The sequence below is a fragment of the Abramis brama genome, assembly GCF_963993115.1.
Source record: "Abramis brama genome assembly, chromosome: 25".
In the NCBI taxonomy this organism is placed as follows: domain Eukaryota; kingdom Metazoa; phylum Chordata; class Actinopteri; order Cypriniformes; family Leuciscidae; genus Abramis; species Abramis brama.
This window is the reverse complement of record NC_139987.1, coordinates 6,411,669-6,436,794: the sequence shown is the minus strand read 5'-3', so window position 1 is coordinate 6,436,794 and position 25,126 is coordinate 6,411,669. Positions and strand designations below refer to the sequence as shown.

The 25,126-nt window shown below is 38.3% G+C and overlaps 1 protein-coding gene across 6 annotated transcripts in view; it reads right to left on the bottom strand.

The window, feature by feature from the left end:
• Nucleotides 1-25,126, bottom strand: part of strbp (spermatid perinuclear RNA binding protein) — a 96,874-nt gene that overhangs the window by 18,453 nt on the left and 53,295 nt on the right. For all 6 annotated transcript variants that reach the window (XM_084104128.1, XM_084104131.1, XM_084104129.1 and 3 more), the window contains exons 3-10: nt 20,937-21,062; nt 13,250-13,494; nt 12,941-13,130; nt 9,358-9,502; nt 3,754-3,845; nt 3,241-3,336; nt 2,234-2,345; nt 643-740 (exon numbers count right to left, since the gene is read on the bottom strand). In XM_084104128.1, coding sequence (XP_083960254.1) covers nt 643-740; nt 2,234-2,345; nt 3,241-3,336; nt 3,754-3,845; nt 9,358-9,502; nt 12,941-13,130; nt 13,250-13,494; nt 20,937-20,939 — 981 coding nt within the window. In that variant the 5' untranslated portion in view covers nt 20,940-21,062. The remainder of the gene's footprint in view (nt 1-642; nt 741-2,233; nt 2,346-3,240; nt 3,337-3,753; nt 3,846-9,357; nt 9,503-12,940; nt 13,131-13,249; nt 13,495-20,936; nt 21,063-25,126) is intronic.

The following is a 25,126-nucleotide window of genomic DNA, read 5'->3' as shown; positions in this document are numbered from 1 at the left end:
TCAGAGATGCAGCTCACACACACACACACACACACACACACACAAGTCCCCAGGGCAGGAGTAAGATTCACAGGCAGACTTTGTATCATTTTCCCACGCTCATTAGAGACCCAATCATCAAGGTGCTCAATCGGGATGTGTGTGTGTGTGTGTGTGTGTGTGTGTGTGTGTGTGTGTGTGTGTGTGTGTGTGTGTGTGTTAGTGTTAGTGTTAGGGCTGGGTGATGCAGAATATCCACAATAGATTTGAGAATATTTTGCTGATGATATAAAATCAAATGATTTTAATTCTGAAGAGCGTTTTGTTAGACTAGTTCCATGAGCCATGATTGCGACAGTGTTATGACAGGTTTTAACACTACCTCTGAGATAAACTTCAGTAGCAAAAATGGGGTTAGAGCTGGTAGATTCAATTCTGTGAATCAGTTTAAACTGATTTAAGGAGACATGACTCACTGCCGACTGTAATATCGTGTGCATATAAGCCGGAATCACTGATAGGACCAGTGTGTGTGTGTGTGTGTGTGTGTGTGTGTGTGTGTGTGAGAGAGAGAGACACATGGCAGTAATCTAGATAGCACAGATGAGATAAGCGCCTCTCTGTCATCCATTGACACCTGCATCTCTCACACACTAGCAGTACCTGTGCATTAAACGTGACGGCCTCTGCTTCCTCGTCCATCATGGCCGACAGTGTGTTTGTGGGCTCCTTCTCACAGGGATCATGCAGGCCTGGCCCACCTGAGAGGAAACAGAAGAGGATCATTATTCACACGGGAAATATAATAACAAAATACATGATTTATATAACTGACACAGTTAAGCGTTGTGGAAGCTACTGGAAACTCTAGTGTTTCATTATTTAGTTACTCCCCGTTACTGCAGGTCAGGAGTTAATTAAACCTTTAAGAGAACCCTTATCGTTTAAATTATGCCCTAAAGGTACAATACAGATATATTTTTTTTTAATGTTCAAATAAGATTATATATCACTGTGGGATGGGCTTATTTCCTATGCAAGCCAATCAAATGTTAATGCCTGCATCTCGTTATTAATGAATAAGTGAGAAAAGAGTATAAGAGTAGAGAGGGATGGACTAGTTGTGTCAAGAGTAGATAAATGAGGCATCATTATTCCTCTGGGCCTCAGACAGGAACTAGAGCTTTGCAAATGAAACCCAGATCTGATAGTGACACCGCTGCAGTCATCACACCGTACAGGACATGCACACACTTATCTCACATATTCAGACTTATTTATAGTCTATTATGATGAGGGATCCATTGATACACAACAAATCATTTTATAAAAACGTTTTAGTTTTTTTTAGTTTTTTACTCTTTTCAATATTTTCATTTAAAACAGCATTCATTTCATATTAAAACTCTGACATCACTGTCTAACAAGCTTTACATTTGAAAAATCAAGAATCAAATTATTATTATGTATAATATAAAATGATTATAATATACAAGTTTAGTATAATGTTTTATTTTAAAATGGTTAAAACTAAATGTCCTACAGCACTGGTAAACAAGCTTTTTACATGTAGCTGATACATTATATCTAAAAATTATACTTTTATTCAGAAAATATGCATTTAATTGATCAACAGCGACAGTAAATATCTCTCAAATAAATGCTGTTCTTTTGAATGCTGAAAAAACTGAAATTTGCATCAAACCATCATATTAGAATGAATTCTGAAGGATCATGTGACACTGAAGACTGGAGTAATGATGAAAGTACAGCTTTACATCATGTATTTGTATTTCTCATATTCCAATAGAAGCATGCATTTAAAAAATATTGCAATGGAAAGCAGTTATTTTGAATTGTAATACAGATTTCATAATATTAATGTTTTTGCTGCATTTTTGATCAAATAAATAAAGCCTCATTTAGCATAAGAGACTTACTGACCCAAAACTTAAACTGTAGAGTATATTATGAAATATAATGACCTATATGTTAGACATTTATAATTTCGCTTATAATAGTATATATAAATGTCTTCCACATATAGATTTAATTATGCCAAAAAATACAACTTTAAACATTACAAAACCATAAAAGTCCCCCTATTTATTACTCATAAAAATGAAATTGTCTGAAGCACAATTTTTTTTCCCCCGTTTTTTATTTTATTTTATTTTTTTACTTATAATGGATTTTCCAAAATGAGTTTTTTTTGTTACTCATTTTTATGGCTTCTCTGTGGAAGTGTTCATACCTGGAAGCAGTATGCCAGAGGCAAGACACTCCATGACCCGGCGCAGAGCCTCTCCAGCTCCCAGAGGTCTGTTACACGTGGCGATGGCCTTTTCACATATTAACTCCAAAGGCTGAGGACAAAAGAGCAAATCACTTTTCAAAGACTGATTTATTACACAAAGAGCTATCAAGTCATCAAAATGTGCCCATGGGCCACTGGGATGAGAGATTAAATCTGTGGTTATTGTAAAAACCAGTCAGTTTAATCACTCAATTTACAAGTTATTTATAATTATAAAAGTGGACAGATCCAGACCTGGATGTTGAAAAAAAAAACATGAAAAATACAGTAGTGCAAAATTTGCTCAGTTGCTCAATTTTTATTTTGGATGACAAAGTACTGTGTAATTTTTATATGCAATAAGAACTTGTACGACAAATTAAGTATTTTCAAAGTCTTTACCACATTAACAGTTTAAAAAATGATTTTGAACTGTAATGGCAGCTTGAGGTATTTTTAAACAAGATATTAATATTATATATTTAATTTCTGCATTCCTGCATATATGCATTTCTGCAAGAATGCATTTTAAGTTGCTGTCTTAAATTTTTTTAAATACAATCAACAGATGTTGGATGTTTAAGTCACATTAAACTGACTTAAAAATGAGTTGAATCTTGTATAACATAAAATTTAAAATTGTTTAACTTAGTTGAGTTAAAGCAATGTAGAAACATGTAGTCACAACTTATTGATCTTTCTTTTTTTTTTCTTTTTTTACACAGTACAGATTCGAGTTTTGGGATTAAAAATAAATGTATACGGGAATATTTGTCACTAATCCATATTGCTGCACGCCGTGGCTCCATTACACACTTGAGCCCCAATTTTCAACAATTCAACGTCAATTAATCCTTACTTACCAAATTCTATACACTGAATTCTCATTGGCAGATTACACACCTAAAGTTTTACCGTATCATCACTGTAGTGTTTGCAGTGATAAAGTCAATCTGACTACTCACCCATCCTTTCAGAGGTTCCCACGCCGGGACTCTATTGCACATGTCTCTCAGTATTCGTAAGACGATCACGCACGACTTTAGGCCGTTAACTCTAGCCTGAGGAAACCAGAGGGAATCGGCCAATGAGCTGAGAGCAACAATCAAACTCAACCTTTAACCCCTGAATCTCTAGATCTTGACTATGTGTGTGTGAGTGTGCAGGTGTGTTCAGCTCTGGTCCGTGTTGTGCGGGTGATGGAGGAGGGGGCGGGGCTTATGTCGGTGGGGTGGGAGAAGGGAAGATACGGTGCAGGAAAGCACTAGACAAATCCTTTATGATGACAGGCAGGTTATGGACAAACAAAAACAGGCAAAAGAAAACTAAAAGTGTAACAATTGCTTTTGTAGCCTTACGATACGTAAATGTTCGTGATGAGGTGTTGAGCGTTTGGAGAGCAGGAGGAAATTGAGGAAAATGGCATGTAGTTTTGGGTCATAAGGCTACAATAACAATGAGAAGAAGTGAGCGCCAACCTGGAACCATTTGGCATGTCGCAGAGAGGCCAACGCCACCAGGCACCTCTGTCTATCCAACAGGTCCGCCGGCTCGCTCGACTCAACGCTCTCTATCGGTGAGAAGAACGGGACAGGAAATCAAATCACACACGCGTAGACACGCACACACACACACGCACACACACACACACACGTGATGAGGGAGGGGCTGTTAAGGCACAGCAGGAGGGAGAAAGGAGGAAGCCAATCGGCTCAGCTGGTCCAGTGCATCCAAAAGAGATGAAACCTCAGAGCATCTCCTTGGCTGGCTGGAAACTGGAGGAAGGATTCGCAAAACGTGTTAGCATGTGCCAAGTGTTATGAAATACTAAACCCAGCCTAAAACACGCCAAATGAGGCTGTTCAATTGGCGTTACACACTATCCTAACCAGGCACGCCGCTATACAATTTTAATTTTAATTAATGTGTGAATGTTTTGTGCTAATGAGCTGCAAAAGTCACGATTTGTGTTGATTTTTTTTTTTTTTTTTTTGAAAACCAACAGCTTTAAACTTTTTGTTATATAAAAGGTCACAATAAAACTCTTGGAAAATTAATTTGATTCATATTTTACAGTGTGTAATTTCCAGTCAAAATTACTCAAAAAGTGTGAAGATATTATCTTATACATCCAATTAAACATAAAATGCTAGAGTATAAGCATCTATATATAATCCCTATATATTATTTTGTTTTTAAAGAATTCTGCATGTGAAAATTATTACTTTGAGATGTGGTGTAAGTTACATGTGCTGGTTCATAAATGAGTACAGTGAAAAAAGACAACATTCTCCTCTGACATTTACATTACCATTCAAAAGTTTGGGGTTGGAAAAGATTTTTCTAATTTTTTGAAAGAAGTCTCTCATGCTCACCAAGGCTGCATTCATCTGATTAAAAATACAATAAAAACAGTAATATTGGGAAATATTATTACAGTTTAAAATAACTATTCTCTATTTGAATGCATTTTAAAATGTAATTTATTCCTGTGACGCAAAGCTGAAATTTCAGCAGTCTTCATTTTTTTCAGGATCTGACCAATAGAAAGCTCAAAAGAACAGCATTTATTTGAAATATAATTTTTTGGTAGATTATAAATGTCTTTACATTCAATCAAACTTTTGAACAGTCGTATACAGTGTTGGACATTGTTAAAAGACTAACTAAACTAATGAGAGTGTGAAAAGCATGTTTTCGTTTCTAAAAGTCTATATCTGAAGAAATCTGCACACTGAATAAAACATCAAATACTTTGATTGGCTGCATCTCAAAATATTTTTCTAATTTCCTGCGTCGTGCCTGGTTAGGAGTAAATGTCAAAAGCATCAGCACACGCTAACACCCTCAGCGAATCCGTGCCAGTTTGTGCTTGGATTGGCACTGGAGTAATGAAGACATGCAGTGGGTACTGTTATAGACCAGTCACAACAAGAGAAGAGATCGCTCGCACACACACACAACACACACTAACATTTTGAGTTGTCAGACCATTTTTCTTCGTCTCTCCCACCCAAACAATACATAAGGTTCATTCTTCAACAACGTTTGCTAATCTTTTCTTATATTGGCTCAGAAGGTGAGCATCTACGTACCAGTGAGACCATCACATTGTGTTCCTCTGCAGATAATGCAGATAAACAAATAGATAAAAAGAAAAAAGACAATGCTGCCGCAGTGTAAATCCAGGAAAAGGCGTGCAGGTGTACGGGGCTTATTTAGAGATTATATGATGATAACTGAACCATTACTCTTTCATAATACTCTCTGGATTTTAATCAGAGCAGCCCAGCTGAGGATGGTTTAAAGAGGAAGATCTGTCAGAGTGATGGAAAGGTTTAGCCCACCCTCTAATCAATGACTCACACATACCGCAAAAATCAACATCAATCCATCATTGATCACCCCACAAACTTCCACATATTCAAAATGAGACAAATGCTTCAGTGCATTATTAATCTGATCATACACAAACACGGGTGGAAAAACATACAGAGGGGTCCAAAAGTCTGAGGCATCTAGTAAACTGCCTCTGATTTATGTTTTTGAGGTTTAATAGATTTTTATTACATTATAAGTTAGTTACATTAGTTACATTATCAGCATAACAAAAAGCTGAATTGAAAAAGTAATGAATCACATATTTACAATATAGACATTTGGACTCCACTATATAATTATATATAATTATAATTTTATACTATATATTTTTTAAATAATAATAAAAAATAAAATAAAAAACAAGGTCAATGACGCCATTCAGCTAAATAGGGCCATTTATTTTTTTAATTGTGACATTATGACCTCAAGGGTGATTCTTTTTGATGTATTACAGTTAAAAAAAAAAAAAAAATGTAATACAATGATTCTGTATTTAAATCAACAAATAAAGTGGACAAATTTAAGGGGCACTTTGTAATATTGACAGCTAGTGGTTGAACAGGGTACTGCAAATTCAAAATATTGTATAGATTTTCCCCCACCCCCTCCTCCTCAGCCTCGGATTGCCAGATTAAGGACACGCAAAAGAAGCAACGAGCCTTACAGTGTAAATTAATCAGCTAATGTATACGTTTGCAATGTTTTCAATGTTTTCAATACCAAGGCTTTTTAGGTCAGGTAGAATTCGCAATCTGTGACCCAGTTCCTTTGCTGGCTTCCATCGCATTGTTTTCTGCCAACTGGCAACCCGGGGAGTCTAAACACTATTGTGTAAATTGGCAGTGGGCGAGATAAAACAGATATTCCAACATGGAACGCACACTTCAAAGTAGAATAACTGGCTGTAGCATTGCTTTTCAGAGAAACAAGTATGTGAACTTAATATGTTTGCAGAGATGTAGGAAACATGCTATGATATTTTTTGGTTTAATACGTCATGGTAAATGTCATGAAATAACATCACAAATGTAAAATATCTTAATGGTCCTAAAAACAGCCTCCATGTTCTTTTTGAAGAATATAGTTTTCTTATCTTATATAGTTTCACCTAGTGTGTGAGTGTGAGTGTCATGTGCTGTATGCAAGTGTGTATGTCTGTGCGCGAGCAGATGAGAACTGCCCATTCGGGCCGGTCCTGAGATTGAGCAGTTTCTCAATGGGACAGGGCCCTTGACCTGGTCATGAAAATACGAGGTGCTCTTGTGGTGATCTACAACCCATCGCTCCATCTCTCCGTCCCTCCCTCCCTCCTGACATCTGTCATCCCACACTCCAGGGACAGTGTCCACTTCTGACACATCTGTTAGATGGATGAGGTGTGTGCTGGCACAGGTATTGATTCTTCAATCCGGATACATTCTTTCATTTTCCTCCCCCTGCTTCTAACAATCCACATCAAAGAGGATGGCGATGTGAGCAAACCAATGAGAGTGAGTATGTCAGAGAGAGAGCGAGATTAAGGCACGCTGGCCTTGATGCAGCACAAATGCTACTTTGTGTGGCACTGCTTTAGAAAATTCATAAAAAAAACAATTAGCAGTTGACCAAAATGGTATTTTTTCCCAATGCTGATAGCAATGAATAGAGAGCAGGGTAGTCGATATAAAGCTGAAAATGTAAAACTTTTTTTAAACAATATTTACTTTGGAGAATTGAGCATTATTCATTAACAGTGCCAATTTTTATCTGTTATTTGGCAGTGTTGATCATCTCAAAATGGCCAAATATTGGCCAGTATCACTAAACGCAAGTATAAGTTGCATTTTCTGTGCTGCCACTAGGGGTGCTATAAGATCAGCTAGTTTTTTTTAACAATCTGAAGCAACAGTTCTTGCTGAGTAAATTGATTCAAGTTGGTTAAATGGTTAACATATCTATAGATAGCTAACTGAATAACTAAAGGTGCAGTCACAAGAGGTCCATTGTCTTTTGTCAATAGAGTAGCGATATATGAAATCACAGCTCACACAGAAGTCACTTTCAAACCAAGCAACTTTCTGTTGGTCAACATGGCGAGTTCAGTTCACTATGCAAAAATCTGCTAGGGAAAATCGTTCACCCTCATGCAAAACTCTAGATTACGTGGATTCCTATTGAAATGCCTGGATTAATTAATGCAAACACTGGCAAATGTGACTGGTCCTTAAGACTGAGACTTTTCTCGCATTTTCATTTTCTATGCTGATTTTAGGTCAAAATTTGCAGAATTTCAACACAGTGTTCAACACAATTACCAAGTATACTTCATTACTTGGTAATCAAATTATCAGAGTTATATTCAGCAGAAATCTGTGGTGGTGCTTATGGAAATCCATGAAGGTCGTAACAATAACACTTCTAGGTAACTCTATCACCCTCTTAGGTATTGAGGTTTGCTACTGCCACTGCAACCGAAGTGCACTCAAGCATGTACAACAGGGCTGCAACCTTTTCGTTGGCAAAGCATTTGCATATTTGCATACAGCGACAGAATGTGCATGACAGTGTGTGTGTGTGTGTGTGTGAAAGAGGCAAGGGGCCTGTGTATGAGGGAGAGAGAGCAGAGAGAGAAACAGCCCGTTTCGCACCACTGCAGCTCTAATTGTTATAGCCTAAATGCCATCCTCTAAAGATACAACCGCTTCGGCTGTCAAAGCGGTCAGTCACGGGTCACGGCACCAGAAACTCCAATAACAGACTTCCATCTTGACTTAACTCGTGTTCTGAGCTCAAATGCCTCTGCATCAGGAATTACTGACCCTAAGCCCAAATTAGACTTGACATAACGCATTCATATTAATGTCAAGACTTAAAGAGAGATAAAAAGTGTGGATTAAAGACAGGACGAAAGTGAGTTACAGGACGAAAGTTCACCTAAAAAAATCCTGTCATCGTTTACTCACCTTCATGCTGTTCCAAACTTATATGACTTACTTTCATCTATGGACACAAAATAAATTATTTTGTCCATACAATGAAAGTCAGTGGGGTCCAGTGTTATTTTGGACCCCATTGACTTTATTATTTGGACTTCAACAGTTATTCTTTTGTGTTTTGCTAAAGTAAGGTTTGCTATACAGGTTTGAAATGACATGAAGAGAATTTTAATCTATCAGAGAATTATCAGATGAAAGGCAGGAAAACAACACGACCCCTACCAGAATTGTACCCAAAGTGCACTGGGCTGCTCTTATTGTCCAGGTTGAGTATGTAATATGGATGATTATAAAGGATAAACAGTCCCGCCCTACATTGTTCTTGACTGAATATTCGGTTTCACTTCATAGTGTCCCATTACAGAAGTGTTTCATGTTGTCTCTTATGTCTGTGTCTACTTTCTTACTCTCCTCCCGCTGTTATTCAGCACCTCCCGTGAGCGGCCCGCGGGTCAAGAGTCTGACAGCGCGCAGACCACTCAACCTGCTGCTGAATCAGCTCTATGTGTGTGTGTGTTGACTATAAGATGAGTCCAGTGGTGTGTGTGCTTTATGTGCACGGCCCTAAGAGAGTTCTGGATGCAGAGTAAGGAAGAGACTAAAGCTCGTTCTTTTAACGGACCATCGCTAAAAATGCACACACAAACATTCATCCACCCTCCCTCCCCTTCACCTCCTGTTTAAAAAAGAAAAAAGAAAGGAAGTAGGTCACATGCAGGCTCAAACCTTGCTCCTCCGTCTCAAGGTCGTCTTTCATCTGCGGGGAGGTGAGCATCACCTTCAGTGTGAGTTTGGGTTCTGTCGTGGTGCAGACCAAGATGGCGGCCTCGGGAATACAGTGCTGTATCTCATACTTCTCTTCTGTCAATTTCTGTAGGGGTCAGAGTTTAAATTCCAAAGGGTCAAAAACATGCAAAAATAACCCAGAACGAATGATCATATCTATGGCTTTATAATAGTGTAGAGTTGTGAACTATTTAAACGGATCATTTCATAGAAAAATTTAATTTCTTGCTCTTTTATTTGGAAATGATTTGATGTTTTATATAGACAAGGGGTGTCTCTATATACTGGTATTGACAATAACCATGATAGTAACAAAATGAAAAGTTGATTTCATGTTAAAACTACACGTATCATTATATAGTAATCGCAATCATATTGTACCCTTCTATCGCAATCATATTGTTAGAGAATTATTTTGGCCACCATAATCATGTAGCAAAAATGTGTTAATATGACAGTTCCAATGTCGACAAAGTAACTTTTTTTTCCTCCCCGAGCCTATATCACTTACTGACACCAAGCTGCAAAACTGCCCACATCAAAATTATGTGAAATGTTTAGACAAAATCTAAATAAATAAATAAATAAAAAGTATAATTTCGCACATCAGGCTTTTATGGCTCATATATTATGATAAAGGAGAATATTGAGCTCATACTCGATGAGGAAAAACATTTCCAGAGGCCCAAACTGAGCAAAAATATGCAAATTGGTGCAGTTGCTGATATTTATATGGCCAAAAGGTAAGATGAAATTCTGATTGCTTGTAATATGAATCAGTGGGGTTGTATGTAATTTCAGTGAGAGTATAACAGATTATATATATTAAAAAAAGCATCTAAATATCACTTGTAACTCTATATCTCCAAATAATATGTTTAGTAAGATGATATTTAAATGCCTAGTTTTATGATCAAAGCTCTGATGTATAATTTGATACTCACAAATATGATTATGGATAATCAAGTAAAAGTTGTTTCAGTCCAGTAAATGTTCATCTTGAAATATAACTAACAATATAAAAGTTATTCCTATGTTTACTTTAAAAAAAAAAATCATTAAAGATTTCAGATCAAAAAGACACGTGTACCACCACCTGAAGGGGGATGTCTTTACAATTTACTTTACTTGTTAAAAAAGTATGAACTATCAGACGGCAGAAGGCTTGTAGTTCATTGTGTACTACAGTCTTTTCAGCAAAGTTTTGCCCAAGGCTTTATAAGGTTAAAAGTGCAGAACACACCTACTGAAAACAAACTGGACAAGAATCTAATGTTTAAGGCTTTTTGTTATCACATGACCACAGCTGGTCACACCATCACAATGCATTTACAAACCAGACAGCACAGATGCTTACTATAATGTTTAACGTAATCCGGTTTGATGTGGGGAACCGGTTTGTAATCCATTCAATTAATTCCAGCCGCACATTTCCAATCCGTCTGGTCTTTTCATGTAAACCAGAGGATCAATTACATCTCCCAGTCCCACCACAGTGACCCTTGTGTTTGTTTGTGTGTGTGTGTGTGTGTGTGTGTGTGTGTGTGTGTGGTTGGTGGTGGGGGCTGTCCACACACACACACAGCTGAGACAGGAAATGTGCATGTCTATCACTCAATCGCTGACTAATACGGAGAGAAAGAGGAAGAAAGTAAAGAAAGGTAAAGTAGGGGACTGCCGTTCCATTACGAAAAGATCCATTATACGGAGAGTTGACCTGCTGGCAGTGCAGTCTGCTTTAATGGGATTTCTGTCTGGATGGAGGGTTCAGACTGGGTCACCGCAGATCACCCCACCCTCCCGGCCTGTCCAAAGTGTCTAATTAGGGACACCGGTTGTTGGCAGGTTTAGATTAATTACACATGATGCATATAAATAGAGCAGGTCTGTTTCGTATGTTGCAGCTTTTTTTCTGTATGTAAATCTGCAGTTTCATTTCCCTCAAAACACTTTTGAGTCTACAACCCTGGCAGTGTAATGTGTCGCAAAAACTTTTGTGCGATGCGGTTCATTTGAATAAGTGTGAACACTGCCATCTGAACCCTGGTGCCATCAAACAAGCGGACCGAGACGCTCCAAAAACAGGACGGGATATCACAAGATGTGACCTAAAGAGAACAGAATGCTTAACAATGCCTGGTTCTTCTCGTCATATAGGAGCTATGTTTATTTTTACTTTTTTGGTTCGGTCTTAAAAACGACAGTGTGAATGCTAACTGAACCAGGACTAAATGTATCTTCTTTTTTTTTTGGTCTGGATCAAAAGAACGAAGATAACCAAACTATAAGTGTAAATAAAATACATTCAAACATGCAGTCTCCGATAAAATACAGTCACAAAACATCATACACATTAAACTGAGACTAGCTTGATAGACTGACTTACTGAACTTGTAAAAGTTACATCAAAATACTCTTGTTATGACCATGTAATATCAGTAAACAATATTCTTCCACATGGAAGGGGCAAGAAACCAGAAAGGGACATGACATCTACAGTACTGTTTACATGGAGCAAATTCCTCCCACAGGAATTACATTGGTAATGTAAAACCGAAAGTTCACCTGCATAAACCAGTACTATTATTACAGCTTTAAAGCTTGAATAACAATTTGTTTTGTGAGAATTCATAAGTGCAAAAATGCACATTTTCGCTTTCTGATTTTAAACCCTCTGGGATGTCTTGTCCCATAGAGACTGACCCATTATTGTCCTACAGTCTAAATTAATTACTGAAAACAAATTTTGACAGAATTTATCTGAGATTCAGTGTAATTCTAGTATTATTTATATACTATTATGCTATTTATTATTTATTTTAAATGATAATTTTTTGTAATTTTGTTACGTGCTTGTCAGTTTTATTAGTTTTTTTGTAGTTATTTTAGTTTTAGCTTTACTAATTTTAGTACTTCAAATTAAACATTTTATTTCATTTAGTTGCCAAGGAAATATTTCTAAGTTTTAATCTAAAATTTAAGTTTTATTTCAGCTTTATTTCAATTAATGAAAATTATATGTTTTTTGTTTTAGTTAGTGATAAAAGCACCTTTGAGATTTTTGAAAAGAATAAAAAATAAGTGTTTGTTGTGCAGCAATTTGTGTTCATGTATTGCAAATAATAGAAATTACAGAAGCCGTTACAGTTGCAAATGTTCAGGAGAAATTGCAACAGTATTGCAACAATTGTTTGGTAACATATAATTACAAATCACCTTCACAAGGATATTTTAATGAGTGCATTACCACAATACATGCTTCATTATTAGCAAGCAACAAATGCAAATCCAGAGGAAAAAGTGTTCAATTGTTCTTCGGGGCAAAACTAGTCGCAGTGTACCGCAGTGCAGTTTTTTAACAGATGAAACGCAAACAGTAACTTTTTGAGTGTATATTTAGCCACGGCAGATCAAAACTCCACCAGTAAAGGAGGTTGTCAAGGACACTTATCAAGTGTGTATTTTGGTAGCTCATTTAGCTTTTCTGTCAGCAGGTGTGATAAGTGTGAGCATGTGTCATTACCTCGATCTGCAGCGGGAGGTTGTCACAGACGGTGCACAGCAGTGTCTTGGTGGGTTTCTCTTTGCACATGAGCACCAGCTCCAGGTCCATGTCATCTTTAATCAGGAGGCCTTTGGCCACCAGACCGATCCTCATCACTCCACATAACACCCCTCCTTCACTAGGACCACTGCTACAGCTGCTGCCCTCGCTGAGACAGAACACACAAAATATGACTACCGTCTCTGGATCAGAAAGATTTTTAGCCAATAAATCAACAGCTAACAGATTCTGTCCATTTTCCCAGCATGCACTAGTGGGAATACTCACTTTGTGCTGCCTTCTGGTGATTCGTCGGCGCTGGCCTCTGTCTCCTCCTCCTGTGTGCTGGGTGAATTTGACTGATTTGTTTGGCTGGCTTGAGTTTGGTCCATCCACTCAGACACATGTTTCAGGGCGCACTCCACAGTGGAGACGAGGCTCTGCACCGCCTCCAGGACCTCAGAGGAAGGGTAGATGGTGGAGTGCTTAGCCATGACGTGACGGTCATCGTTCCCGAACGACCGAATGGACCTCTGACGGAGAGAGAAAAGTCTCATTAGCTTGAAAAAATAAACATAGTAAGAAACAATACATAACGCCGAGTAGTTGTAGATGCAAAAACTGTGCACATTCCAATAAAGCATTTCTTCAGCTGTGGACACGTTGGGCCCTATTTTAACGATCTAAGTGCATGGTCTAAAGCGCACGGCGCAAGTGCACTTAGGGCGTGTCTGAATCCACTTTTGCTAGCTTAACGATGGAAAAAATGGTTGGCGCATTCAACACATGGTCTAAAATTCTCTTAATGGAGTAATGGGTGTGTTATGGGTGTAAAGTGCAATAAAACAATCAGAGTCTCATCTCCCATTCCCTTATAAAGCCAGTTGCGCTCTCGCCATGGCGGATTGCTATTTACATGGCGGAATTTGCAAGCAGAAAAACTGAACGATTCTCTAGCGAGAAAACGGATCTGCTCGTGCATGAGGTTAAAGCTCAAGCAGACCATCTACGGGACAAGCCGGATTCCACCATATCTTTATGTACACAATATTAATCTTTTACATTGTAATCCTTTTATTTTTAATATTCGGCATGTTTGTGTGCTGCTGTGCATCCCTGTGTGTGTAATAAGCAGAGTGCATCAAACGACGCGCATACAGTTGCCTCAAAATAGCAACGCGCCAACAATGTGCCTGAACGCACCTCGTTTTCAGACCAACAGCCCATGGGCACACAAAAGGGAACAAATGCATTTGCTATTTAAACAACTTGGTGCAGGACGTGAAAATGATAACTGCATCGGGCTGAAACTAGCAAAAAAACACGTGTGCCGCGAGTGTATGATTGGGCCCATTATGTCTCAGGAGTTCATTTTTATTAAAACTAAGACTTTTTATGTGAAGGTCACAAAACAAAATCAAACAAACTAGTTTCTCTAAGTCAACAGGACAAAAGTACCCGTAGTTGAAAAAACAACTAGATACCAGTAACACTGATAAAGATGCGTTACACGCACCTACACACACACCACTATGTTAACAACTTCTGAAGATCACCTTGGCTGACTTGTTCAATTTATCTTTTAAAGTGTGCGTTAGACAGATGTGCAAGGTTAGAGCGAAGCGTTTAGCGGCAGATTAAACTTTAATCAATCAAACTCACCTCTGCTTGCCTTCATGGCAAAACAAACGTCTATGGAAGTAACATCTACAGAGCTTACAGAAAGAGGTTCACATATGTGTGTCTGAAGCCGTGTCTCACACCCGACTCACCGGGAACACTCCATCAGACACGGATGTGCTGTATTAACCCATGTCTGCAGGTGTCAGTGTGTTCTACATCATCCTCACGGGTGGAAATCAATTTGAGCTCAGTGACAGTCACCCAACAACCTCTTCTAATCAGACATGAAGCCCTCCTGCTCCCACTTACCCACAATCCTACAGTCTTTCATCAACCACCTTCAGTCAGTCTCATGTAATGTCGTCCACTTCTAATAACCAACAAATTCTCAATTCCTGCATTAGAATTCAGGGAGACGCTTCTCAGCTGGCAGGACGCGACCGAAAAATGGTGCTAAAAGTGGTGAAATAATGCTAAATGTATAATAGAATGCAACTAACCACACATATATACAGTACATACATACACATATGCGTGTTTGTGTGCGTGCGTACAAGGGAGATAACCCACAGCTACAGTAGATGTGCATTAAACTATTTTAATGCATGGCATGGAGGCAAATAACCACCCGACTTAAAGTGGAGTGCATTTTAAAATAGTTGAATGCACAGCTAGCTGTGGATTATCCCGCTTACACCATGGTCATTTGCCAGCATTGACAAGTTAAAGCTGTTATTGATGTTTGCTGCACAATATTTGACCGAAAGGGTAAAAATTCTTCTGTGTGTGCGCACGTGATCTATTGATCTGTGTTCAAGTGGTGTGTGTGTGCGCACTTGATTAAACTGACTGGAACTACCTGTGCATTAAACAATTTTCTTGCACACCTTCCAGCCAAATAGAATCAAGTATTTAGACAGACCATGATATATTCTAATTGGCTGGAAGGTGCCCAATAAAACCATTTAATGCACAGGTTGTATCTTTTTGCCATCAAAGCAGCGATTTTGTAACAAATTCAAGACAATTACAAGCCTTTAACAACCAATTTAAAGACAATTACAATAAAAAAGAAAATTGTGTAAAAACAGATAGTTATTTAGCTTATTGTTTTTTTTGGAGAGCTGTGCATTCTTGGATTCAGTATGGACTATTTATTTATTTTATTTTATTTTATTTTAATTGGGATGTTCACGTGCATCTTTGGCCACTGCTTTGCATGTTTTATTAGCATTTTGTAAAATGTGCATTGCGTTTTTGTCAGGCTATAAAAAATTGGTTGTTAGAGGAAAGAAGTTTAAATGAAAGAAGTCTCATTCTCACCGAGACTGCATTTATTTGATCAAAAAATACAGTAAAAAAAGTAATATTGTGAAATATTACAATTGAAAATAAATGCTTTCTATTTAAATATATATTAAAAAGTAATTTATTCCTGTGAATTTTCAGCATCATTACTCCAGTCTTCAGTGTCACATGATCCTTTACAAATCATTCAAAGATTTGATGCTTGAGAAACATTTCTGATTATTATTATCATCAATGCTAAAAAAACAGCTGTACAATTTTTGTGGAAGCCATGACACAGATTTCTTTGATGAATAGAAAGTAGAAAATTAGATGAATCTCATGGTATTTCATGTTTCAAGCGGTTTACCTGCTAACATTTTTTAACGAACCTCTTTCATATGATGAGATTTTTTCTGATTTTTGCGCATTGAGAGCTAGTCTCTGCATGCAGCAAAATACGAAGACAAAAAAAGAAAGAAAGATGGCAATAAAAAGGTAGGTGTGCACTACCAGTCATTTCTTTCATCAATTCATTCATCATCCTTCACAGCACTGAATCTCAATGACATCAGCTCTATTCAACACGAGTTCCATTCCCTAATCCCGTCATTTTCATTCTGTCGCTCTTCCTGCACCATTTCTACATTCGACAGCAGACTTGCTCAATAGCGTATCAAAGCTCATATCAGCGCCACTGCAGTCCCCGGGGGGGGGGTGACCTTTCACATAATATACACATAAAAACGACACGACGCATCCATCTTCTGAACGCCAGCTGTTGTTTAACTAGCAAGAAAAGAAATACAAGATTCATTTGTTTCAATCGGAATTCACAGAGTGACATTTTTACACTGGAGGCTTCAACAAGACAGTCGGGCTTGTTTGTCGAGTGCGAGGCACTGATGGTTGAAGGCTGCAACCTTTAATGGAGTTGATCAATTACTGTGATGCAGAGTGAACACTTTGACACTGCTATACAAACTACACGTGTTTGAGAACATTAAAGCAGACTTGGTGAGCATGTGTCTTTCAGCATCTGCAGCAGTGGGTGGCTGGGGTATAAAGATGCATATCTGTGCGTGTGCGTTACCGGCAGTGACAGCGGCCTCTCGGTGGCATCAGGCCAGTATTTAACAGGGTTTATGAGGCGCTCCTAATGGCTGCCTGCGAGTGGCCGTAAAACATACTGGGAAGTGTAAAAGAGTGTAAAATAGCTAAGGAGGAGCAGAGAGCACTGCATCTTAATCACACATCATACCGAAGAGAGGGAAAGGATGGATAAGGATAGAAAGACGCTTAGTACGCACAAGCTGTGCACAGAATAATGGTTACATACAGTATTACAACAGTGTTGGGTATCTTCAACTACCTCGTAAAACACATTGGGCTGCAATGAAAAAAGGTGCAGTAAGCGATTTCTGAGAAACACTGTTGATATTTAAAAAAAACAACTTAAACAAAACACACCCCTCCCTTCATTGTACCGCCCCCAAAAATGCATGAACACGCAATAGACCTTATTCAGAGCAGCGCTATGACCGGTATGAAAGTGAGGCTGCGAGGGATAGACTTATCGTATTTTTAATGGCATCCGCTGTATAAAGGTCCTAGATCACATTAATTTTCCACAGCTTTTGTCTGGGATTTTTTGACAACTGAAATTTCTCGGAAAGATATTTTTGCAGTGTTTTGTCAGCAGAACAATCCAAAAACACATTAAATAACAGTACAACCCACTGACGAGATGTATGTCTATCCCTCACAGCCTCGCTTTCATTCCCGTTAAAAATCAAGCATGGCGCTGCTGTGAATAAGGTCTATGCAAGGGTGGATGTCTCTTTATCACAGCTGAAGAGAAGCAAAATAATGCTTCATGAAACAAAGCGAAGATGACAAGCATTGATTTGCTGCCATGTGATTAGATATTTGCGTTAATGAGCAGTTGAACAGGTGTACCTAATAAAGTGCCAATTATCGCTAAAAAGAATTTACATTAGAAAGATTCTGAAAGTCATTTCATGTCCGCTCTTTCGTACAGAATTGCAAATGTAATTTTTATTGTAATTTGGAACCAAACATTCTTGAAACTAACCAAAACCCAAGATTCTTAAACTAATCAGAGGCTAAACTCAGAATAGCATAATAGTATACTAGGGCTGGGTATTGACACAAATTTCACAATTCGATTCGATTTTGATTCACAAGCTTGCAATTCGATTGGATTTCGATTCCGATTCAATTCGATTCAATATTGATTATTTTGGATATCAGGTACAATACATGGCAAATTTTCTCAAGGAAAACAAATCTCTTACCTAATGCTGTAAACTATGGGAGTCAGTTGTAGCCTACAGGCTTCATTAGCCTACTATAATATTGAAGGTACAAATTAACTGATTTGTATACAAACACTTAAAAATACACTTATTTATTTTTATAATAATAAAGTTATATAAAATATAAACATTTAAATGGTGGCTGTCATAAAAACCTGCCAGATTTATTCAAACATGCATTCAAAATTGAAGAGCATTAAAAAGTATAATGAATATGTAATATGGTGCATATATTTAGCAAAATGCTCCTCTCTAGAGTTAATTTTTCTAGCTGACTAACGAGTTTATGGTCACTGGATATGGTTTTTCTGAGGTAAATGTGACGCTACATGACATTGTTTACAAGCTGATTTACTGACGTCTTTCCACGGTTGAAACACTGATTGAGCGATTCCATGTGACATGATACGGATTTCGATAAGTTGTACTCTACCTTTTAACACACTTTCAGAAGCTCATTCATGTTTATTTTGCGCTGTAACTGGTATTATTAAGGCGGAAGAGAAGATCATGTGCTGCTGCTTCTATTGAACTGAGCAAGAGCGATCTCACGCCACAGCGCCGAAACGGTATTTATGTTTTTGAATTTCGTAAGAAAATAGACGTAATTTGAAATCTGAGACTTTGTTTCATATCAATAGTAACAAAGCACAAAGATTATTGCGATTTATTGGATGGGATGCGCTACAATGTTACATTCATTCATCAGCTGAAAACAGGATGACTAATCGATTCTTGGGATTTAAGAATCGATATCGGTTCGTAAAAATGAGAATCGATTAAAATCGAGAAATCGATATTTTTTACCCAGCCCTATAGTATATTATTCTACATCACAGAGCAAGATATTATTTGATTCTTAGCAGACTCTATTAGGATTCTTTAGGAGGTATTCCAAATTATGGCAAAAAATCCAAAAGGAATCCTGTACACATTAATTTGTATGTATTAGTGGAACCGGGGGGGGGGGGGGGGGGGGGGGGGCAGAGTAAGAAAGAGACAAGAAAGCATGCATGTGTGAGAGAGGGAGACAGAGAGAGAGAGAGAGAGAGAGAGAGAGAGAGAGAGAGAGACAGAGAGAGAGAGAGACAGAGAGAGAGAGAGAGAGAGAGAGAGAGAGAGAGAGAGAGAGAGAGAGAGAGAGAGAGAGAAATCAAGTATAATCAAGCTAAGGAGGGTTTCATCAAACCACTGGATTAACAAATGGCACACTGGGGACACATTCAGATAAACCGATCTCAATCAGATGGAGTAAGATGGACAAATGCATGCACATAGAAGGATAAAGCCCATTAAAACTGAAGGGGAAATGTAAATTTTGCATGGTTTATTTATTAAAAATGTCACTGTTATAGTGCAGTTTTTATTGTAGCAATGTCTATTTATGGCTCCTGCTCTGCCAATCAGATGGAATAGATAACCGCACAAGGGCACTGGCATGTAGTGTCATCTCTGTGTGTATTTTGAGGTCAGTGTTCAGTAATAAATTAATTACACACCCCTAATTAAAATGTCTTCCAGTCAGGCAATGATCTGCAAAGCTCTGTGGCCACTTATTATAGACTTATAGGCATAGACTTGAGCTAACCACAAAAAGCTGTTGACTGATGCAGGTCTTCTTGATGAGTGAGAGAGTGTATGTGTGTGTGGTGAGATTGACACAAACAGACTGTGACAGTGTGCGTGAGCAGCTTTCTGATGCCCAAATTGTGTAAATCTCAAGCGGCCCCAGAACATAGACCTGGAGAATGCCGCTTTAAAAATGTATACACACACACACAACTTGACAGAAAATCAAGCAAGCAATTTATGCTTTATATAGATGGTCTATTTGTAACATGTTGATCAGCACTGAAAATAATTTTGATTAAATTAAGTTAAAAACATGGTAACAAAGCCACATACAATGGAAGTAGAGGGCTTAAAAAGCTCAAATGAGAAGCTTGCATTTTTGTTAAAGCACTTAAATTCTTCCCTAAAATTAATTTTATTTAGGCTTTAAAGTGGTCATCACCGAAGTAATTCTAGCTTGTAAAAGGTAAAAGGCTATTTTCTTATTCTTGCACATTTTTTGAAAGTTGTTTACATGCAGAACCTTTCTATAAGCCAGAAACACAATACTCAAGAATTGTACATTTATTTTCGGACTGCCATTGTGTGTGTGTTCTGCCACTTTGGCCACAGTTTGACAGGAAGTCGAGTGAAACCAGGAAGGTCACCTCGTTATGTGCACAATAAATCAATACAGATACAGAATCAAAAGACACAGAAAGCTGCTAGAATGAAAGCAGTGGGAAGCGCTTGGGTGTGTATGTGTGTATGCGCTTGCGTGTGCATATCCAAGGTCACCCCGGCTGCGGCGGCAAAGCTGGGTTAGCATTAGAGCTCACGCTAGCAGGGCGCTCGTTACGTTGGGTTATTTATGAACCTCCCCCCCAACTCTCAGACTTTAATAATTCAAACAGCACAGCCCTACTCTCCCATGAGACCCTGCTTCCACAAGCCGGAGGTGAGGCCCATTAATCAAACGCTGATCTCCTCCCCCCTTTTCTCTCTTTCTCTCAAGCTCCCCATCACATTTTCTCGATCACATCTTAACTCGTTTTAGATTAGAGCGGTTTGGACAGAAACACGTGTAAGGGAGATTTCGTAATTTAGACATCAACCTTGTACGAACAAAACCGTGATACTCAATCCACCACACAAACAGAAGATGAGGGGTTTACCATGGTGGCTGGAGGGCTGTAGGCGCGGTGTGTCCGTGAACGTGTGTGTGCGAGCGGTGGAGATGGGGGTCTCAGGACGCCCTCTCCTCATGCGCTCGCCTCTCTGCCCACCCCGCTGCACCAAACCTAAGAGACAGACAGAGAACAACATTAATTACACCATTCCGGCATGTATTCGGTATATTTTTCTTGTTAGCATTGCAATAGTGTCAGTGGCACAAGATGGAAAAACAGCACTGTAATCAAGGGGACTAAATGTGTAGCATCACAAACCCTCACACACTCTTCCCTCAGGAGGTATCAGTGACTCTTTGTTTGAAAATGAGCAATGCAGTATATGAATGTTATACATATTTCATGATCTGGGTGTTGCTGCACAACTGAGTGTTCCGCTTGTTCCGCTTGTTTATTTCCCGACACAGGGAGGTTTTAGCATGTATACTTGTTTTATTGAGCACTTATCCGGGTATGTTTATCAGGGTTATCTCACAAAGTGCTTCCACTGCTCAAGATAAACATGACTATAAGTGAAACTCACCTGAATGCAGAGAACACACAGACCAGAATCGTTTTGAGTGCTGGCAATAACCATAATTTGTGGATCAAACACTGAACTACTGTACTTTTTTTTTTTACCTCACTTAATCCCTTCTTATCTGGCCAAATCTTCCCTGTATTAATGCAATTTCCCTGGAATATAATTTCATTCTCTGGATTATGGCTTTCAGAGCTGAACAGATGTACTCTCAAAAAATTATTTCAGGCCAAAAATGTACAAAAAATAAATAAAATAAATCCAAACACTGTGAAGGGGATTGAGCTGATCTCAGTCATATTTCAATGCTAAAGAAACAAACTCATTACATCACATGTAACCAGATATTTGTGCGTCTATATTTTGCAAATGGGCTGTTGGCTGATAGTCCGCTGAGAATTTCAAAACAGTGAGTGCACAAAAAAAGTGTCCGTTCCTGATCACCGTCCTGAATGTCAGAAATGACAAATGGGACACCTGGGAGCAAAGACCATTAGCCAGTATCAAGTGCCATTTGGGACAGGGCCACATAGTAGGATTATTTCCATGCTCTGGTCAATGCATATAATATCAAACGTTCTCACCTAATGGACATTATCCAATAATCCATAACCAAGATAATGTTAAACAGGAAGAAATAGTGTTGTCTAATAAGCCACAGCTTATCTCCCAAGTCCCTTTATGCTCAAAACCTCTAGGTTTGACATCCTTTTAAGAGATGAACAACTGTATCTCACGAGGGACCCTACACCGCTGCCAATAGCGTAATTACGCTCAAAAGCAGCCCTGCAGATCTTCTGCAATAATGTTCAGTGGAGTGTGTCCACACAGAGACATTCACAGTCTGCTCGCTGGCGTCCCTGCTGTCACTGCCTCGTTACCAGTGGCACAATCTGCTGAAAACACTCCACGTATCAGACCTTTCAGAGAGATCATTAGCCCAGACAGAACTAACTGACGAACATTTAAAAAAGAAATCACTAGACTGATCATTAATGCCACATATAGCCTATTCAAACTACAATACAGTCTAGTTACATAAGATATCATTTTAAGATGGATTGCAATATACAAGTAGATTTTTACATTTGGTTTACCTAAAAAAACCAACCAACTCACAATGTTCAATATACTGACTGATTATTTACTATACTTTATTCTGTATGGCAGAATAACAATGTTCTTGAATAATCTTCATTGGTGGGCTTTCTCAGAAGATACTGATAATTAATTAATCACCATATCATGCAATTAAATTAAATGTTTTCATCAACTGATGACCCTAATCATAATTCTGTTAAAGGAACACTTCGACTTTTTGGGACTTTAGCTTATTCACCGTATCCCCCAGAGTTAGATAAGTCCATACATACCTTTTTCATCTCCAAAGTCTGTTTGACGCATCCACCGCTAGCCTAGCTTAGCAAAAAGACTGGATGTAAATGGCTACGGCTAGCATACTAATCCCAATAAGTGATAAAATAACGCCAACATTTTCCTATTTACATGTTGTGATTTGTATAGTCACAGTGTGTACAAATAACAAGGTCACATGAGACAGCCATTTTTTAAACGTTTAAATACTGGGAACTATTTTCTCAGAAGGCGAAGCACTGCTACTTGGGCAGAGTGATTAGCGCAGCACCCGAGAAGCGCCGTGGTGAGCAGCAGAGAGTTCGCTCAGAGTTGGAGTAATCAGCAATTACTAGATAGTAAATGCAAAGTTTACAATCATGGGTGTTCGCTGTATTGTAAAGAGCTGCGACAATAAACAGGGGAGACCAGGTAATACCATGATGTTTCATAGAATTCCAACCAAAAACGCTGACCTGATGAATCAATGGCTACTTGCTCTGGATATAACGTTAGATCCAAACACACCTGTAGACATCATCAAGGACTATTATCGCGTGTTTGCTCAGAACATTTCACTGAGGACGACTATTTTGAAAAAATTGAATTTGCCACACGGACCATGAAACATGCTGAAGGATAACTTACGGCCATCCCATCGATAGTAAAGACAGGACAAAGTGGATCACCTGCGGCTGCGGTAAGTGTTCCGTTATGTTTTTAGATGACTAGCCTTACAGTGCCATTAGCTAGATGTAATGTAACCTTAGTGACACTATTACATGAATAGGATGCTCACTACTATTACAGTTGTTCCCGGGCTCCATGTATCCCCAGTAATGTTAGTATTGTGTTGTCACAAACACGCTCTATCGCCCCAGTAACAAATAAGCGGCGCTAAAGGTAACTTTCAGGACTGTAGCCTTCAACTTGCTAATGAATTGGAGGGGGGGATGGGCAGTTTTCATTTTTGAGAAACAGTGACCTTGTTTGTGAAATAGTAGGCTACTCCCGTTCTGATTCTCCCCTCGACCTCAGTCTGTTCGGCATCTTGTCTATCAGCTTCCAAAGTTTGTAACTCCTCGTCTGTGTATTCTGGCTCAAAACGATATGGTTCTGGATGTTGGTTTGATACCAAATAAAAATCTTCTGACAATTCCTCAAAGTCAGCCATGATCACGAAGTCACGTTGGTTTTGTTGACGGAACGGCGCTTCTCGGGTGTTGCGCTAATCACTCCGCCCAAGTAGCAGTGCTTCGCCTTCTGAGAAAATAGTTCCCAGTATTTAAACGTTTAAAAAATGGCTGTGTCTCATATGACCTTGTTATTTGTACACACTGTGACTATACAAATCACAACATGTAAATAGGAAAATGTTGGCGTTATTTTGTCACTTATTGGGATTAGTATGCTAGCTGTAGCCATTTACATCCAGTCTTTGTGCTAAGCTAGGCTAGCGGTGGGTGCGTCAAACAGACTTAAAGCACGCACGGAGATGAAAAAGGTATGTATGGACTTATCTAACTCTGGGGGATACGGTTAATAAGCTGAAGTCCCAAAAAGTCGAAGTGTTCCTTTAAAAACTCCCAAAATAACTGCAATGTGTTAATTTGGGTCAAATAAAAGTGGCCACAATATAGAAAAAAGGAAAATCTTTATATGCTAAGTTCTAAGAAATGTAGGCTACTCTTTGCATTCATGTTTGTTTCATATGGTTTAAAAAAAAATATTTTTATGCCATTTTCAACCAAAGACATTTAACGACTATAAAAATATCACGTGGTTTATCAATCAGGTAAAAAACAATAACATATTTTCCTTGTATTTTGAATGAGTGTACGTACACATCTTAATTATTTTCGAAAACGTTTTTAAATATACTGTATTATTCAAGGTCTTGTTTTTTCCTTTTCAAAAATCTAAATTAAATCAAATATCATTTTTAGGGAGCCACAGAGAATAAATGAATGCATCTGAGGAATTTTATTCATCAAGCTGAGGTTCAACAAACTCATCATTGAAAAAAGCAGGAGATCATTGATTATCATGCAACTAGAGTGGTCAAATTATGAAAATACATTTAACATCTATATTTGACCACGAACAAGAAGAAATGCACACACATCCTCAAACAAATAAGTGAAAAGAACGAGATAAGCCTTCCGCAACACTGCCCCCTTCACAGACCTTCCCCTTCACCTTCTTTCTGACTGATGTCAATCCTTTAATCATTTTTTGGTTCCCTCTAGCAGTTTTAGATAATAGAGGTATTATAAAAGCAAGAGTGGGATGTTGGGTTTAA